This window comes from Syngnathus leptorhynchus, chromosome 10 (assembly GCF_054491065.1).
Source record: "Syngnathus leptorhynchus isolate UIUO chromosome 10, UIUO_Slep, whole genome shotgun sequence".
NCBI classification, from domain to species: Eukaryota; Metazoa; Chordata; class Actinopteri; order Syngnathiformes; family Syngnathidae; genus Syngnathus; species Syngnathus leptorhynchus.
This window is the reverse complement of record NC_141204.1, coordinates 862,946-882,649: the sequence shown is the minus strand read 5'-3', so window position 1 is coordinate 882,649 and position 19,704 is coordinate 862,946. Positions and strand designations below refer to the sequence as shown.

At 43.2% G+C, this 19,704-nt stretch overlaps 1 protein-coding gene across 3 annotated transcripts in view; it reads left to right on the top strand.

The window, feature by feature from the left end:
• inpp5a (inositol polyphosphate-5-phosphatase A) overlaps positions 1-19,704 on the top strand; it is a 71,789-nt gene that overhangs the window by 17,926 nt on the left and 34,159 nt on the right. For all 3 annotated transcript variants that reach the window (XM_085922280.1, XM_085922281.1, XM_085922282.1), the window contains exons 5-8: positions 11,828-11,891; positions 13,324-13,427; positions 17,604-17,656; positions 18,622-18,741. In XM_085922280.1, coding sequence (XP_085778406.1) covers positions 11,828-11,891; positions 13,324-13,427; positions 17,604-17,656; positions 18,622-18,741 — 341 coding nt within the window. The remainder of the gene's footprint in view (positions 1-11,827; positions 11,892-13,323; positions 13,428-17,603; positions 17,657-18,621; positions 18,742-19,704) is intronic.

Genomic DNA, 19,704 nt, shown 5'->3' with positions numbered 1-19,704 from the left:
CCCTCCGTTTTCACAGTCCTCCAAGGAGAAAAAAAACATCACCCTCCCAACTCCCCCCCCCCCACTTCACTCTAAAATAATCAATCAGTATGCATGATATTTTCAAGCAAGCACGCCTGCATAGGCAAACTCTAGAGGGATGTTGTCATACGATTTATGATTGACATTTATTGCTGGACATATCACCGTCCAAGGGTGAGCATATGAACATATCCATAACAAATATGATTCTTATTTTAATGAAACAATACAGATTTGTTTTTGTCACGTGTGGAGCCGGTAATGGAGCCAGAAGCACAAGTTGTCGAGTCAGCGACAGGTCGCAACCATTTTGATCAACGCTGTCATAGCGACTGAGCAGATTATATATGTTTTACAATCTACTTTTCTCATATTTCAGAAATTCCGTATTTTTTCAGACAAAATGACATTGGAGCGTCATAAAATCTCCCAGATACACATGGTCTGACAAAACCAAGGTTGAATTTGAAAAAGTTACACAAGACTGTTGAGCGCCGACATTTGATTTCTGATTCTATATTTTGTTGATTGAATATCGAAATGGGTTGAGACGTGAACGTGCCGTCCCTGAGGTTTGCCTTGGCTCATTTCCCAGCCCACAACCTTTGAGCAACCTTAGCTCTCCTGGAACCTGAATCACCCTCAGTAGAGTTGTGGTGGAGCAATGGCTTGAATTGATCACTCGCTCGCTCCTGTCAGCCATTTCTAACACTCCACTCTTGTCACCCCCTCCTCCAAATGAGCTGATAATTAATATGGGTTGGCTCTTCAAAGTGGAGCCAACACGCAAGCGTGATGGATATCGGACAGCTTGGACGTCAACCAATATAATGGCACGTTTCTTGGGCCCTCTGGGTATCTTTTAGCCCGCTTGATCGGGCGTGCATCTCGACTGCTAATTTCATCGCCGCGTGTTGGCGATCGTAAGCGTGTCGATAATCTTACGTTGTTTCAAGGTAATCTGAACATTTGTAATGGAACTGACATGAAACATCCGTTTTCCAAAATGGTGACAACAGCTTTGTCTCTTCAGTGGTGTGTGTATTTTGCTTAAGGAGTGGAGCATCGACAAAACGTACACATCCATGATTGATCTTTTCGTCTTTGCTATTGGCTTTTCTTCATCCCCTTGCCTCGACAGCCTCGTTGGGAGATATGGATATGATCTCCCATCTCCCAAGTGCCCTGCCACTTTTTTTTTTTTTTTTTGGGGCAATTTGTAAAGCACATGTAAAACAATTTCACAGATAATGGATAGATATTTGCTCATGGTGATGTTTTTCCATAAAGACAATAGTGCCAGTGGCCCAGTATGGCCCCTCACTGGTGTGACTGGACATAATTGGTGAATGTGGTCTATGAGGAGTAGCGGGTCGCCGGCTATTGGCTGTGAGCCTGTCATAATAACAAGCAACAATGTGATCATTTAATTTCCTTTTCACTTACACATCACCTCAGCTCACATGAGGGAGGACACACACAGACACAAGGTTAACGTTGGGCCCCATTTGTTTCACTCTAACCATCACAATGACTCTAAATAGCATTTCAAAAACAAAGTGAGGGGGTAGACACAAATAATCCAATCACGCAATTACTGCTGAGCTTCATTCTATACTTAAGTGCATTTTTATTGTGTAACATTCCCTTTATTTTTTTTCCCTGATTCCCTCCGCAAGCATTCTCTCCCTGCCACTTCTCATCTAATATGGCCATAATTGGGTTTGCTGGTACAAATGAGATTCCAGCAATTGGGTTACCCTCCTCTGAAATTGGAGAGGTCTCCGGGCCGGCATGGGTGGAGAGTTAATCTGCTTTTGTTAAAGCCTTCTTTTTGTGACTACAGCGGCAAAAATGTGCTGTTCTAGTTAAAGCGTTTTACCTGTGGCTGTGGACACGGCACGGCAAATCCGCTGCAAATCCCCTCCCTCCCTCCCTCCCTCCCTCCCACCCAGCCACCCACCCACGTACACACACTCACACAGCGAGATTTCTCCTCTGCTTCTCCTTGTGCAAATAATGACATTTGAATCGAGCATTAACAGGCTTAATTACTTTAAAATTGTCATTTTAATTTACACTGATATAGTATTGATCACACAAGCAGAGATTACGGCCCTCGCTGGAGCGCTTGATGTGGAATTAAACAGAGCTGGGTCCTCTTGGGGCCCGCCTGGCCTGGCCTGGCCTGGCCTGGCCTGTCCTGCAGCAGCCAGAAGAGGAATGACATCTTCCCCCTAATGAACTGGCAGCATGCGCAGACATGAATTTCAGGCCCTGTTGGAGAAGGAGGGAAATAATGGGGTTTGGGGAGCCATGGCGGGTTATTCATTCACTGCCATGCACCAATTCTCCTGTGATTCATCCGCGGGCTACCAGACCCCCCGCTGCCTGTTTGCCAGCCACATTCAGCCGGCTTGACCTTTTTCCTGCTTTAGACGTGTGTTCCTATGGACGGACGGAGGGAGGGACGGGTCGACAGTCGCTCAGCGGGTCCGAGGGGAGCGCCTTTCCCACTGCTCGCTATCATCTAGCTGACGGACAAGAAGGTTATGAGAGGGTGGCGCCGAATGTGCCGTGCGTCCGTGATTGTCGCGCTCATCCTGGCTCATTGGCCTGTCGGAAGAAGACAAGCGAGCCTTCCTGGGGAATTGATCTCCTCACTCCGGCCGAGTGTCACGCACAAGCTGTTCTAATCAGTGGAGGGCTGCTGGGAAAATCATTACATTAAATCCAAGCAATTTCTTCTGCTTTGGTGAAGGGCTGGCCGGCTGTCTGTGGCTTGTCTGCTGCTAAGCGTGCTGTTGTGGGCTAATTATTAGAGTTGAAACAACCTCTTGACACCTGTCTCAGATGAACACACTCAGCAATCGCACATTAAACAAGTGGCTTTTTTTTCTTTTTTTGAAATTCCCCGCGCCAAAGTAATTGGCTAAGGAATAAAGCTGATGCTTTGCACACCCATGGGCTGAATGTCCAAAATGTTTTGTTGAAGAAAGGAAAGCACAAAGCGATCACTGATGACGACAAGGCGAAAAAAAATGTACTAAGAATGAAGTACGGAAAATCTGACATTTCTTTATTTGTTATTTGTCTTTTCATGTCTGCACATGTGTGACCTGGGTAGATGAATTGAACTAACATTTAAAATTGAATTAAATGAATGAGAGCTGGAGGTAACTCCATTTTTTTACACAAGTGCAGTGCTGAGCCATGTGGAAAAAACATTTGACACGATAGAGATGATGGAAGGGATTGCCATTTTAAACAAAAATAAAACAAAATTCTGTTATCCAAAATTTCGTCCAACTGGAATTAATTCAGTCGGAGTGAAGCAGTGTGCACGCAGCGTACGTATTTCCCACGAATAAAGATGAAATATTAAAGCTAAAAAACAACAATCAGACTTTTTGAGAAAAGTAACACATCATGAAACCTTAACTCCGCCCGCTACAAATCAAGTCTATATGCACGCCCTTGAGCGAGTTGACTAAAAGGGTTTTCTAAACAAACCGGTGGAGATTGAAAAGCGGGACGGCTCGTTCACGAGGTCTTCATCTGATTGCGTGATCCGTACCTTGATATTGCCAAAGGTGGAAGGCGAAAGGAAATAGCAGCAGCCCCTTTTTTTCTCGGGGCTGGCAGCTCACCATGACGGATGTCAAGTTGTCTCCAATACGCATAATGGACTTGGCAAGGTCCAAGCAGGCTAGGCATTGGGCCGTCTCCTCTACTCTACTCTGCCATCCAATCACCTTATTCTAATGCTATTGCATTGTTTAGTCAACCAGCCTTCCATTTACATCAACCCAAAACCACACTGCTAGACCACAGAGGCACTTAATCGAATTAGTAGGTATTGTGCAGCACATTTCAAACACATAGGCCATTTGAAACACTCACTCACTCACTCACTCAGTTTTCTCTCTCTCACCTGATGATGCAGCCGCTTTCTATCGTATACAATTAACTGTTAAAACTCTGCATACCATTGACACATTGTTTATAAAGTCACCTCCAAAAGTAAGCCCAATTGTTTTTTCTATAGACTTAAAAATATATCTATATTTTCATTGTGGTTGGTTTTGTTTGATTGTTTGGTTTAAGTTTTTCTTTTTAAATGTAGTTACTTTTCATAGGTTTTCCGTGTTTTATTCAATTCAGTTTTTGAAAAATTCTTCATTAATTTTAATGTTAGTTTATTGTCTTCTTTTTTTATATTTCAGTGTAAAAATGTAGTTATTGGGTATATATTTTTAAATTGGTTTCCAGTGTTAATTCTGTGTTATGCGCTTATTTATAGCTCCCAAAGTACATTTCAACTCAATTACATGGCACTTTTCTTTGCACCAAATTGCAAGCATTTGTTCTTAATGGAAACAGGTTGTCATTTATAAGATCATAATTTGCTAATGTAATTTTAGGTAATGTTGCAAAGCAGCAGATAAACAGAGCAATAACAATTTGAAGGGCACATGGGCTGAAATTTGCTCCAATTTGCTCCTTGACTCACTGCATTCTTCAAATCCCAACAATGTCATGTTGAACAAATAAGTATCATATGCTTGAAATAACAAATTCAGTAGTCTGAAATGTGTCTTAATGGCCAGCTGTTAGAATAATGATAAACACAGTGTGCGGCTTTATTTGGAATGTCTTTCATCCGTCGGGTCATAGGAAATGAGCAATTCCTTTGTCCCCTAGCTGCCAGCGGCTGTTAAACTATTAGCGATAAAAAACAACCATAAACTCTCAGGCTGAGGGTGTGCCCCGCTTGGTGTATTAACAACAGGCTTCTTCTTCGTCCTATTTCTTGGCCAATTGATTTTTGTTTGTAAAATTAATGTAGTCGCCGTGAGGTTCCCGAGGTCACGTTAGACGGCTTTGAGCAGATGAGGGGCGGTGCTGGGCAAACGAGCAAGTAGGGGACCTCCAGAGTCTGCCTGATGAAACTTACTACTGGACGTGTTTCAGGGCGGAGCGTGCAATAGCTCATGGTGAATTGTCACAATGTTCTTTAATACACAAAATACATCTCCATATGTTTGACCACGGGAGTGCATTGGCCCATTTATTGAATGTATTCAATCACACCCATGTTGCTTGCTTGATATTTTTGCCCTTGTTTTATGGTGTATATTTATCTCGGAAGTTTTTTTGGCACCTCGTTGAGCCACACATATATTTACGCTCAAAGCAAACAGAATCGGTCATATTTATTCAATTAGCTCCTCATTTTGAAGTGCTAATTATAAAACACGAGCTCATTTGCTGTCAGAGCATTTGACTCAACACAATGTTATGTTTTGCGACAATATAGCACCAAACCTATCGAAAGAAACAAAACTCTCTTCTTTCACCAAGAAAACACTATGTTTCGACTTCTATCCATTTTTTAGTGATCAGTAATAGAACCTGGGAAACAAACAGAAACCAAACCAACCACCCCAATAATTTGGTGCCAACCAGGAATTAACTGAAAAAGCGCTGTCCATAAGTGCGTATTGTAGCATTCGGCATTCTTGGGCGCTTTCCTTCCTCTAATGATGTCAAGTATCACACTACTGAAGTTAGTAATCCTTCCCAAATGGCGAGTCATCTAACACAAAGAGTGCCTCAGTCAACAGGATCTCAGCTAAAGTTCATATCGCAGTTGCACCCTAAATGCGCCATTCTGCAGCTCATTACCAATTCATTAAAGAGCCCTCTAATTCGATTGGATGTTGTCCTCTTTCAAATGAATTCAAGTATCTTCGTTTTAACCTCCTGATTACATTTGTGGTCAAAAATCGAACTATCTTTAGCCAACGCAGACAGAACGTAGCCTATATATGTGGCTTACTGTATCTATAGATTTGATGAGGCTGAAAAACGATTTGGTAACGTGTGAGCTAACGCTATTCTTGCGTACAGTAAGTAGCACCTGCTCAGCTGAGACGTGCCTGTTTTCCCTTCAAATCCTCTTTTCGGACGGGTTTGTTGCCACTCTCGGCCCTGGCGCAGGTCTCCAGCTCACACGCATATCAAAGGCCTTCAATCTTAAGAGGGATCACGTAAAAGGCTGGTTACTGCCATTGTACGGCTGAAAAGAAACATCTGCGTGAGGGAAAAGTCTTCTGTTGTTGCCTTTTTGAAATTGATTATTAGAACGACACAATAAGAGGAAAAGAGCGATGACATAATTTCTCGATATCTAAGAAGCATTTCCATTTGCTTTTCACGCAGCGTCCATGCGCTCTTAGTGGCAATGCACTGGAGTATAACTAAGCTAGCATGGAGGATATCCAAGCGTTTCGATCAAGCCTCTGGGAATTTTACATAACACATCATTGTCGCACATTGCTTTTTACATAAAGACAAAGAAGGTCACAAAGAACCACTGGACGGGCGTCTTAGCCTCAGACGAGCTGCTGCCTCCCGTCCTCTAAAGCTTCACGCTCCTGTGCTCACCGTTGTGTTCCGAGAACGCCTCTGCTCTTACCCAGACAGAAAGCTGCTTATTTTTTTCCCTACAGGAATACGAATATTTTGCCGCCTAGCTTAAATCTGCAGCGCCATCCAATGTCTCGACCCGAGGAGATCCGTCGATTGTCCGTGTGTTGATGAAGCTGTCATATTTCATAGACGCTTCGTGCCATTTGTTTTGAAAGAGTTCGACGAATGCTTTCTTTCCCATCCTATTATTTCATCGGTGGCAAAATACAACAAACTAAGGCTTCCTTTTGATTTGGATGTAGGTGTGTATATGAGAGGCCACTTTGTCTTGGGTCGGGAGAGGCCGATGACAGAGGCATCTCCAGACACAAGCTGACTGATGACTTTTTCCAGCTGACACCACATGACATTCGCCGCAGTTGACTTTGCTCAATACAAATGATTTGACATTTAATGCTCTGTTGTCGCCTTTCGTCTGGCCGTTGCGCGCACCCATCGCGGGCCACACGAGGCAAGCCAGCAAGTTTGAACGCTGAACGTCCCCACGGCCACGTCCAACTTTTAGGCTTCTTTATTCCAACCGCAGCAGCCTCTTGGGAATAATTGGCTTGCATTCCTTTCAGTCTGTATGATCCTAATTCAATCAATTCTTTGACAAACCAGGCCACGTGAATAGGCGCAATATCAAATCAGTTGAAAATATAGATTGATGAACAGTCCGTGACAGCATTAGCAGCCTCTTTAGATTGCAGACGGAAAAAAGAAATCAATGAATTTGAGGACCTGTCATTTGCACAGGCCTATTTCCTTAATGGGAACGTGTTTCAGATGGGAATTACAAGTTGAAATATTCTTTTGGATTATTGGACATCCATAGCCAAATATGATTTACATGAATGAGGATAAGTGTATTAAAGGCCTTTTTATCTTCCAGCAAACGAAACAATTGAATCATGGCCGTGGCAAGCCAGCAGTGGTCTACGCAGGATGGAATGTCACTTTCATGATCTCAATTGTTCGGACTTTGGAGTTTGATCTTACAGGGAGGGAGTGCTAATGTTTTATATAAGAATTGAGATGCTATAGGGTTTGATGGATATAAGATGAATCATAAGGCTTTTGCTGTGCTTTATCTGAAGGCAAAAAGCTAGAGTGCATTTCAAACATTTGAACAAAGTTATCAAACTCTTCTTACTTGTAGCCTTGGGGGGGAAAAGTCCATTTTAAAGTCCAATGTATTTGTATTGTGTGTGTGTTTGATTTAGTTGGATGTCAGTGCCGTGATGGTTTTATTGCTTTAGACCTCTGGCGGCCGGGCAGGTTAGAGGAGGGAGCCCACGACTGATGAGCATGGCAGGAAATTGGCAGATGGAAGCATCCATTTCACCGCTAATTAGGGTGTCCAGAAGCCGGCCGACTGACAGGGTTCAACTGGGCAATGTAGTGCCTGCCAGCTCCCATCCAGTGCGCTTTATAAAATGCTCTTTAATTCCCCGCCACAATATCATTAACTTTGTAAGTGGATGAACACAATGGACAAGCAATTTAATTAACTTCTACCATTGAATGTCGGAGGGGAGACTAAATGAAATTAATGCACAATATTTCCCAGCGAGGCAGCCAACCTTGGGAGTGGGCCTGGATTGTTGGCAGGTCAGGCGCTCGCTGCCGTGGCTTTGGCCTATTATGCCTTGTTTAGCCCCATCCATAATCTTTTCTTCAAACCAAAATACAATCAGTGCTTTTGAGATCGGCGGTGAGCGCGTGTCGCTCGGCATTCTGGGACATTTGAGAAGGATGAAGCCTGGAAAGACGCTGCCGAATGTGAAACCGGACCTTTATGGCAATGCTTGAAATTGAATCCATTTTGGTCAATTTAGCCAACGCCACAATCGAACCTTTCCTCGGCAGGTATGCAGGATTGCACCGTTGCAAAAATCCCCAGTTAAATTCATGTGGAAAATCTGGTGCGCATTTGGATGTTTCAAATTCTATACAGTATATTTGTTATTTTCATTTGAAGTGATTTGGTGTGCGAAACAATCATCTGTATCTAAGTACAGTAAGTATCATCAGATTCGAATCCTCTTTTTATTGGAAGAATTTTGGCTTTTTATTTGATATGCAACAGTGTTTTGGAAGCTAAAAGCATTTTTTAATTGAGTGTGAAATTATTGCATCGTTCCCATTTGAACACAGACAACCTTCTTCTTTGTTCCCCAATCAACTGAGACACATACCACCTTCTATACTAGACCTAAAATTTTAAATGATTCTTTAAAATGAAGTGAATATTCCAATTTCTTTGTGACCCGTTTAACACATTTAACATTTGTTTAACCGTGTGCGTGCTGTGTCGTAAAGAGTCCCAGTTGAGGAAAGGGCTTATTCAGGCCATGACAGATGGTTCCGATACTTGGGCCTCCTTCAAATCACAGGAAGTGATGGAAGTAGTTTTAATGAGAGTTTTTTGTGTGTATCCAGTCAGGCTTTCCAGGCAGCCAATGAATAATAGAGATTGGGGCTCAATACTGTGAATACTCAATCAATGGCTCAGCCAGAGGACCTTGGCAAACACATATGGCAGGTTGGGGGTGGCCAGTGTACTCAGCAGCAGCAATAGGAAATACGAAGAGCTCTCCATCTCTATCAGTGGGCACAGCATTTCTATTGACGCAGCCTACTTTTGCGGCATTGATGGCAAACAAGCTGTTGGTGCAGTATCGGACGGAAGCTCTCATTGAGCCCGACATCTTGCATATTAATTGGCCTTTTGCTTTTCCATAATTCCTCCAAATCATTGCTTTGACTGTGGATCTCCAAATCAAGTCTTTGCCAATAGATTTGCTAGGCCAGTCTTGGGTTGGGATGAGATGGCTGTACATAACCCAAAGCCCAAAGAGATGTTTCTCAATCAACCAGTCATTTGCACAAAAGAAATCTGCAGTCTGCAGTTTTGCTCACTGGACACCGCGCCATTCTGTTGTTCATGGCTGTGGGACAGCAGAATATTACTCTGAGAAGCTTTACAGTGACACCGGGATGACACCGGAGTGTGTACGTGGCGGCTCTCTCGGGACCGCCGCCTTTCCCTTAGCACATATTGGAGGTGAGACCTTGAAGAAAAATGATTACTTTTATGTTTGCTTTATGGGCCATTTTTCACATTAAATGCAGAAAATCTATTCAGAGGTCAGAGGAACGGCGCTTCTCTCCATTGGCCAGAACTAATTCCCGCAGTCCCGGCTATCGATAAAGCATTCATGGGAGCAAAGTATGCAGGCTATGTACTGCGGCACTCAAGTCTCTATTTTCTACTAGCTAGTCTATTGGGACTTGTTCAGCTCTTATCTGCCGCAGTATTAGAAATGTCAACTGCACACTTGCATGAACACACACACACACACACACACGGGCGGACGGACGGACGGCGGCCACAAAGGGAGAGCCGAGGCAATGTTCTCTTATCTTTGAGAGGCATTGGCAATACAAGTCGCGATAAGAGATAGCATTGGCAGAACCGGCCATAAAATCCTAGCTTTTATGGTGCACTTATTGTCTTTCTGTCTACAATTACGGTGATTACTCATTTCCCCCTTAGCCCCCCCCGCATCATCCACCTAATAGAGTGCATTTTACTAATGGGGAATTAAGTAGCCGCTGTGGCAGCGGGGGTTTATAAATATGTAAAATATACTTTTAATTATTTCATGGAAATCTGGCAGCTAATCAATAAAGTGAGCCGTGACAAACGTACGTTTGACACGGGCCATTGTCAAGCTCCTGGTAAATGATAAGCATGGCCTGTCAGCGCAGCCCAGCCCTAATGAATATTTGCTGCCTGTCATGTTAGGAGACAAATGGATTAATTGTAGCCTGCTAATATAATAGCTTCTTCATGAAGAGCCGGCCGGGCAGATGAGAGCCAGCGCTCGCAGCCAGCCACCTTCCTGTAAATGGAATATTTACCAGGGTTAAGTAGTGTACAGAAAGATGCGAAAGGCATTCATCCATTTGTCTTAAAATTGGCCAGTAGAAGGAGAGATGGGAATAGTTTGATCATTTCATCGTATTTTTATTTCCACTTTATCTGTATTTTTAGGGCTGTGTTCATAGAGTATTTTTTTTCTTAAGTCACTTTTGAAAGGTACTCAACTCATCTGTGTGCATGGAGCAAGAATTCATCATACAACAACAAACACAGCTCAATAATTAAATACACCAAAAAAAACAACAACAGCATGTAAAAATGTACAAATCACAAAACATAAAAACAAACCAGGTCTAGTCAAAATCCAAAACATACAAATGTGTTTGTAATATACAACACAAATTTTCAGTTTTGTTCCAACTTGTACAACATTTGCTGTTTGTTAAAAGATGAAATCGAAGCCAAAGACAAGTGTACACCGAGTTTCTTGGAAGCAGGGAAAAAACGGGAAGATGTGACCTTGAGTATTGCCTTTGCCCAATGCTCTTATTCTCTCTCTCACCCCCCCTCCTCTATGTGTCCCCCTTTTTTCTCTGTCCTCCATCAGAGCGAGGAAGTAGGGGAGCGCACAGGAGGCACAGGTCACCAGCCGCTCCCCTCATCAATTAAATGTGCGACAGTGGGTTTTTTCTTCCTATGGCTGAACTTATATGTCAAGGAGATGAGCAGGACCTCATGTTTGTGCTTTTGACAAATCAGCAAATGTTTAATCTCAAGATGTGCCAGCACTCATAAATAATGCAGGCAGGGCCCAGACTGTCGAAGAGAGGCGTTTTCTCCAGACCTCCACGGAAAATATAGCAAGACTACGTTCTTTATCTGATCCGCTCCTCAAATGGTCACTTCATCACTTCTCATTCTTGACTTCCTGCCTGTCCTTTTAGCCATTAACTTCTCGCAATAGCGCTAGTATTTCAATTTGCACTCTTCTTTATGGAAAAAAGGGAACGGCCTTTTCCTAAGAATTGAAAAGAGACTCGGAACGAGGTCTGCCATGTGAAAGACGTTGCGGATTGAGCCTGAGCTTTTCCTTCACTTGCCCTAAATGTAAATAGGGCCAAGAGAAAGCAGTGTAGTGGACTGTGAACCGCATCAAATCCCCATCTGTGAGACTCACTTTTTCCTGGGAAAGTTTTCCGATTGTTCACAGAGAAAATTTCGATTTTAAGCCTATTGAAGTGGATCTTTACGCATTGAAGTGTTCCGTTCAATGCGGCCGTTAGAAGATTTACTGTACTGTGTGTAAACTTGTCATCAAATACATTTTCAACAAATTCACTTGTGACTTTTAGTGTTTGAATGACGATTTAAAAAAAAAAGACGTGCGTGTTCATTGAAGATTATTCCAAATATATCATCTTCTGTCTTTTGTTCTTCCAGGCTCTGGGAAGTTTCTACTTCATTCATGAGTCTTTGAAAAACATCCAGCAGTTTGATTTTAAAGGTGAGTCGCACAGCAACAGAATTGAAATGAAATCCCCCCTTACGGTGGCCCCTCATCCCTCCCCACAACCATTTGTAGGCTATTCCCATTTCCATCAAAAGCAACGAGCTAAGATTGGTGCTGAGGATAATGTAAAAGGAGCGATCATGCTTATTAATATTAGAATTTAATTCCAAAGATTTCGGGCCTGCGGTAATGGCCTTCTTTCGGCGGGTTATTGGATAGTTACGGCGGTCTCATCATCCCGTGGTGTCAGAGGGCCCCGGAGTCCCGTGGCCGCGCTAATTAAAGACAAGATATAGATGTGGAGGCCAGGCCAGGCCAGGCCAGGCCAGGCCAAGCCAGGCGAGGCGAGGCGCCGCGTCGCGCTTCTTATTAGACCCAAGTCAGCATTAGCACGAGTTACCCCAGTGAAGGACAGAACAGAACAGGACAGGACAGGGCCATGGCACAGGCTCTATGCATTTTCCGAATTTTGATTGACTAATATTTTTCCTATTCAATAATATACCTATGAAGGCCCGACATCCTCAAGTGTGCACAGCCCCGTCGTCCCTTGCGGCGCGATCAGCATTTGAAGCGACGTGACCATTCCCCAGACCTAAATCCAGTCGAGCATTTCTGGGGCATCATGTTTCATTCCATATACATCAATGCCATGTTGCGCCACCAGCTGACTGATGCGTAATCCAGTTCTGGGAGGGGGATCCCTCAGGAGGCAATTGGCTGTCTCATCAGGAGCATGCCCACACATTGTTGGGAGGTCATACTGACATGAGGAGGCCACACACACACACACTGCTAAGCCTCATTTTTCGGAAGAAATTCCGCTCAAATTGGATCAGGCTGTACTTTGAATTCCCACATTTATGTTATTTGTGTTGGATTCCAAAACTTGACCCCTACGGAATAATCATTTATTCTCACTTTATTTTGTTCTCAACATTTCCACTGTATAGTTCATAAATATTTTCAAGTGAAATATTTCCTTCATTGCTATCCTGCATGTATTACTTTTTTTTTACATTTTTTTTGCATCAGACATAAAATATATAAAGTATGAATTTCATGAGGATAATAAACTCCCATTAAAATTAAACCAATAAAATAACTTAGTCCTCTGCTTCTTAATTTGCATCTGTTTTTAACTAACCGCATAAATTCTCCCTCACACAGTTCATCAAGTCACTTACACCGGCAAATATGATATTCTTCCTTTACACATTATGCATTGCGACAATACAAAGCTGCTCGAGAAGAATCACCGATGTTCATAGCGCCAGACTTTGCAGTACTGGACTGGACTGGCTGTTTGCTTCATTATGTTCTGTTTTCAGGCCAGCAGATGGTGCAGTTGTCTGTACAAGGTTCTTGCTCATAGTGGCCGCTAATGCTTTTTAAAGAATATTTTTCTGTTTATTTCAATCTTCAGCAAAGAAATACAGGAAGGTGGTTGGGAAGGAAACCTGCTCCGAGACCCTGGAAAGCACACCCTCGCTGGAGAAGGAGAAGTTTCCGCAGGACTACTTTCCTGAGGTGGGTGATGGTTTGTCTTCCTGCGTGTCAGGACATTAGAATTTCCCTCAAAGAAAGAAATGACTTTTTTTTTTTCACTCTGAAACAACAATAGTCTCTAAATGAAAAGCAGCAAACAGAAAGTGCCGGTGGGCTCTCGTGGAACAATTCCACGCTGGCTCTGATGCGTTCAGTTTCCATGTATGCTACATGATGGTGCTGAGCGTTGAACAGAGCTGTGCTGATGTAGTCATGAAGAGCACCAGCGCCCGCGTGTCATCCTGGCGCTCCCCACTCATCTGTCAAGCACGCTCCGACGCCCGCCTCTGCACATATATGCAAAACAGATGGAATCAGCCGGCCCCTATTTCCATGTCTTTGGCAAAGTCTCGCTTCCGTCCGACTTCTGCAGACCAACATCAATCCACACATAGAGATGGATGCCCAATCTGGATATGTTAGATGTCAAATTAATTGCCTGACGCAAATCCAATTTTTTTCCAAGCGTTTTTCTGTCAAATTTAGCGGGATAAGCATCCAAAAGCAGAAAAGACGACGGAGTGCGAGAAGGGGAGTGATGTGGGAAGAACAGAGAGGTAGCTAAGAAAAGTTTTTTCCCTGTGATTTATGGCCCTTTCCTGACTGGGATATGAATCTGGGATGATGCTCCGGAGAGCGGCACTCCAGATAATGTTAGCCCATTTAAAAAGAGCAGATTTGTGTAGTCTATCAGGGTCGCTGAGTATTTTTTTTTTTTTTTCCCCGTCTCCCTCCTCCTCCTCCTCCGGCCCTCCATAGTGAGAAATTGGTTGTTATCATAGATCACAGATACTGCTCAAACCTCTTATGAAAGATGAATTAATTTCACTAATGCTTTAATGCAAAGCTCTCATGAGGGAGCCAGACTGGTGATAACCCCTGCCTCATCCCTGCTTCCTCCCCGTGTGATTTATGCCCTCTTTTAGTAGATGAAACTGCCTACATTTGCCATCCATCTGAGGCTTTGAGGAATCCTATTACATGCGCATGGATCTTGGACTGAGCAGCCGTCCCAAACCAGTTGCTCCAGTCTCAGCTTGTTCAGGTTACACAGTCTTAGCCGTGATATCGGAGTGACAGATTTGGAAGGAGACATTTATCAGATCCACCGGCCACCGTATATTTGTGAACTCATTCACGCATACAGACGTCAAAGATAAGATACAACTTTGACGTCAACGGCAGCCAATGAGTTAACATGCTCAGAACTGAAGTTGGCTTCAAATGAAATATTTCATTAGGTTGGATGAGATATTTGATCATTTATAAACTACTTTTTTATTTGTCACAAGAACTCGACTGTCGGAGGTTATAGAGTGAGAGCAGACAGATGAGTTGGCCGCCGGAAGACGGATGTTTGCTTCACGGCATCTGTCTTACCTTTTATAGGTCCTCATCAATAAAATGTCATTGGGCTGGATGATGATGACATCACGCTGTGACGGTATTCACTGTGTGTCTGTGTACGGCGGAAAAAACGGAAACAACTTCAACTCCTGACCTGAAAAATGTACAAACCCCAACTCCAATGAATTTCGGACCAAGGTTATTATAGTTGGCAAAAAGCAAAATAGCGCAAACTAAAATGATAGCCAACATTTCCTTTATTTCTGTCTTTATCAATTATTATCATACACACCAGCCAACCATTCAACAACTTCATTTGGTGTGAAGTGAACCCAAACTGCCCAAAGTAAGGCGAGCGTGAACCCCAATATTTGATGTCAGTGGTGTAATCATTTGAGCGTATTCTCCGTGTAATAAGTACACATGATGAACATGATGGGGGGGAAAATCACAAGCTAAATTTGGTCTGTTGCCTTCTGTCGACATGTAATTGTCATTTAAAACTCGGCAGATGAATTACATTTGCAATTCATACTCATGAGCATTTATTATCATTTGTCGATTAATTAACATACTCATTAAGAAGGAAGTTTGCAAATCTCTTTTGAAAGGTTGCCTGCCATAATGAATTTGCTGTCTTGTTGTCTGGCGTTGTTTATATAATACTTTCCCCCCCCCGCTGAACATGAATCTATTTACACGGTGGCCTCCGCAAAGCATTGCATCATACGCATTTGTCATTGCCCAATATCAATAAAGAATACAAGCAAAACCTTAACGTGCCCTTGCTATTGATTGTTTTACACGGGAGAAGGGAAAAAAAAAAGAAGCGGGAAGAAAATAGCAGCCAGGCGGTCGGTAGATGACCTCCCATAGGAGTTTGGATTTGTTGTTCACGCCATAAGCATGTCCATAAAAGCATTGAATTCATTCCAGGCCCCCAAATAATATTTGTCTTTCTTTTTTCTTGTTGTTCTCCTTCTGAATTTGTGTGTACGGATGTGTTGCAGTCCGCCCGTATATGTATTGCTTGACAGCCCTGGACGTGACCTGGCGTGTAGCCGCCGTTCATCACTGTCACGGGCAGAGACGCTATCACTGACCTGCGCTGGGTCAGCCAATGTCACCTGGAGCCTTGCGACCTTCTACCATTGCCCTCTGACACTCACCCTCATCCCCGCCCAGTGACTCTTCACTGCCACTAAATCTGATTTATGATATGATTACACGTCACTTATCCTTTTCATCCAAATATGTCTGCTGTTTTGAAGAAGTGACACTATATTGCCAACATGAATCTTTTTGTAACACGCGTGGAGTTTAGATGAAGCCGGACATGATCCGTGTCACCGTGTCTGCTTGAATGTCAGCCACCAAATGATGATGTCACTTCCTCTGCCTTTGATTGATTTCACCATCCTATTAAGTGAATTTCTGCTCAAACAGAAATTGCCTCTGTTGTTTGGAAAAACAAAATGTGGCTGTTGCTGTATGCGAGTGTTGCATGTGTGGGGGCGAGCGCGCGCGCACGCGTGTGTGTGTGTGCCCGCCCGTGTGTGTCGTGTTTATAAGCAAGCGATGAAGCAGAGGGCCGATCAGTCATACGTAGAGCAAATGGGGCAATCTGGGGCCAGGTGTCAGGGAAGTGATTGATTTTAATGTTGTGATTGCAGTTAATGGCTCTTTAAATTAAATCGAGATTAAACGTCTCTGGCTGCAGTCGGTGCTCGTATGGACGCTGAGCACGACCACCCCCAGCATCACTTTTCATCTTGTCCCTCATCATCCTAGGCACTCACTTTCTTTCCTCAACTTCACCTGAACAGGTCGCAGGGGGAAAGCGGATTTTACCCTTTGGTGCAAATGGATATCGGTCTTTGTCGTCATTTTTAATATTTATCGTTAATAATAAACCCAAATTGTATTTATTTATTTACAGGTTCAATAGTTTGCACGCATCCAATTCCATTTGCTGCTTTTAACGTCACAATATTTGGGCAGCAAGTCATAATTGAGTCCATACATCCTTTTAAGGCCGTATGGATTAATTCAAGTATGCTAATGTAATTCAATTTGATACACTTCATCTTGTTCTAATGCAGATTGAAGGATGTGAGGCGCAATCAAATAGCTCTTAGCCCTTTCATCTGAAGCTGAGTTTTTTTTGTTGTTGTTCTTGTTTTTTGTTTTTAAATGAAATGAGTCCATTTGTAATGATGTGACCTGGCCCATAATTAGTTTATTCATCACTACAATTAACTCCCCATTAGGAGTATCAGAGAGACTTGCACAGCAAACGAGACGCTGCGGGAAAGAGACTTATTTATCCATTTAAGAAGTAGAACACTCACAGCATCAATTTGTCCCTCATTTAATAAGCAGCTTCATGTTGAATCATGTGGTGTTTGAGAAAGAGCTTGTGATTGGATAATTAACTTAAGACGGGTGGGACCTGATCAAACAGCTGTTGTATACCAGATGTCCACACTCTGCATCAAACTTTTTTTTATTTTCCAAGAAGAATTACAAGTACATTGTGTTTTATGAGTAAATTCGCAATATGCATTTCTCTAAAAGAACAACATGGACCAGAACAGGTGGTACTGAACAGACAACAGAAAGCTGGCAGAAATTAAGATGTTGACGTATAGAAGATAGGCTCGGGTGGAAAAGAGAGTGATTCTTTTATTATTATTGTTACTTGGCGGTTGTTTTATTTTATTTTATTTAGGTCGTACTTGGTGCTAAAATGTGAGAACCCCTATGCGATGATGATTTTATTTGATTCAAAAACCATTTTGTGTTTTTCAGTGCAAGTGGTCCAGGAAGGGATTCATCAGAACTCGATGGGCCCTACCTGAGTGGTGAGTCTTTTTTTTATTCCCATCACATCATTGTTTAAGACGGCCGGAGCGATTGTGAATGAAGATGACCATTCAAATGTGAATGTTATGTCTTCCATTTGACAAAGAAAAGCTGTGTTTGACACTTACTCACATAGTTGCATCTTCTCCGGCCGGGCAAGCGAGCCAGCGAGCGAGCGAGCGAGCCCACCCGCCCGCGGGGATTTGATTAGACCTAATCATGTTAGTCAAGGACTTGCATATGACAGATGACACAAAACATTACATGCAATTGAAGCTATGTGGGAGGAATGCAAATGGCAGCTTCAAGTTTGCAAGAGCAGAGGATGCTTGGAAGGGAAGGGAAGGGCGGGTCGGGGTGACTGCTAATCTAATGGAGGTATGACATGAGAACTAAAGAGTTGAAACGCTAGGCATTTAATAGAGGCATGATGTTTGACAAGCGCAGCAGGGAGAAAGAGAGACTGACTGCTTAAGTGATAGCAGCGATAAAGGAGGACACGCATGCATCATTTTATTCCTCCCGGGAGATCTTTCATGCAAACAAACAGTAGATTGATATGATCAGCAAGGGATATCAATGTATTGAGCTATCGCCTCCATCTTGAAGAAAAACGGATCAGCCCCTTTAGTTGTAGACGTCTACTGCTGAGGAGTCCAATCTTAACTCTATTTTAAGCTTCCCAGCATTAACGAAAGGAAATATTTATTTATGATTATTATATGAATATTTTAATGATTAGCACAATGGCTTTCTAATTTCCAGTGAAATATGAGTCGACCTAGTTCACTAAATGCTGCCATGTTGGTCAGTAGAACATCTCAAAACTCAAATCATTCAATGCACCAAACAGCAATGGCACAAATCATTGACAAAATACCAAAGAAAAAGTAGATACACATCTTTGTGATCAATGCCGATTTGTCATGTTTGTTATGTGCACTTTGTTTTTTTTCCAACCCAGTTGTTTGGACCTGGTCAACATCCACCTTTTCCACGATGCTTCCAATCTGGTGGCTTGGGAGAAGAGCCCTTCCATCTACTCCGGGACCAGGCAGAAGGCGCTGGGCTACGTTTTAGACCGGTACGTTTGTAACGGCTCACCTTATCCGCATTTGTTTTCTTGTGACATCCCGCCGCATTGATCATTTGCTATATTGACAGAATTGAGAATTGTCCTCTACCTGCTGGGTTACTTCCCAGATAAATGTCATCAAAATGCACGACATGCGCGCCTGTCGTCTCCACTTTGAATCACTATACGTATAAGGGTGACACGCTTGAATTACGGGACACCTTTTATTTACACCATTCTCTCTTTGATGAAAGAATGGCCCACCTTTTAATGGACAAGGATGTTTTCCTGCATTTTTATGATGCCCTTACTTAACTGGATTTACTGGCATGATGAAGATTCTATTTTGATTGAATCCTCCACTTTTATGATGGTTTTTACAGCTGTTTCCCCCCCCCCGGTCTACTGTCAGCTTGTAAATAGATGTAAATAGTTGAGTGTCAGACTTGCACTTGGGTGGCAGAAAGGCCTGAATGAAAATTCACTCGGCTGAGTGGCGTTTTCCACGCTCCCTGCTCGCGTTTAACCTTGCCGTTACTTCTGGGTCATATCGTTTCATTTTAAAACTTCTTTTTATCTGCTCGGGCATCGGGGCTAAGTAGTGCCAAGGAAAAGATGGGGCGCGCACGTTTCCCGGCAGGCTCGGATGTCCAGGGGACGACCGCGCCTCGCTTTGGGGGAACCTGCGGTGCGCAGATCCGGAGCACCCGAGTCAGAGAGGAGGAAAAAAAAAAAAGCTGGCAGTGCAGAAGGAAAGGAGGTGGAGCACAAAAAGGGTCCTCGGGCTCTGTAAAGGGCAATAAATAATGGGTCGGTCCTTTCACAGAGGCTGCTAACCTTTTGGCAGCCACCAGCAAACTCCATTATCCTCTGCTGATCTGGGAGGACAATGTGCCCGAGCTGGGCTTTGAATGAAGTCCTACCACCAACAGTGTTCCCATTCACTGGCTGGTTGGGAACCATCTTTTGGAC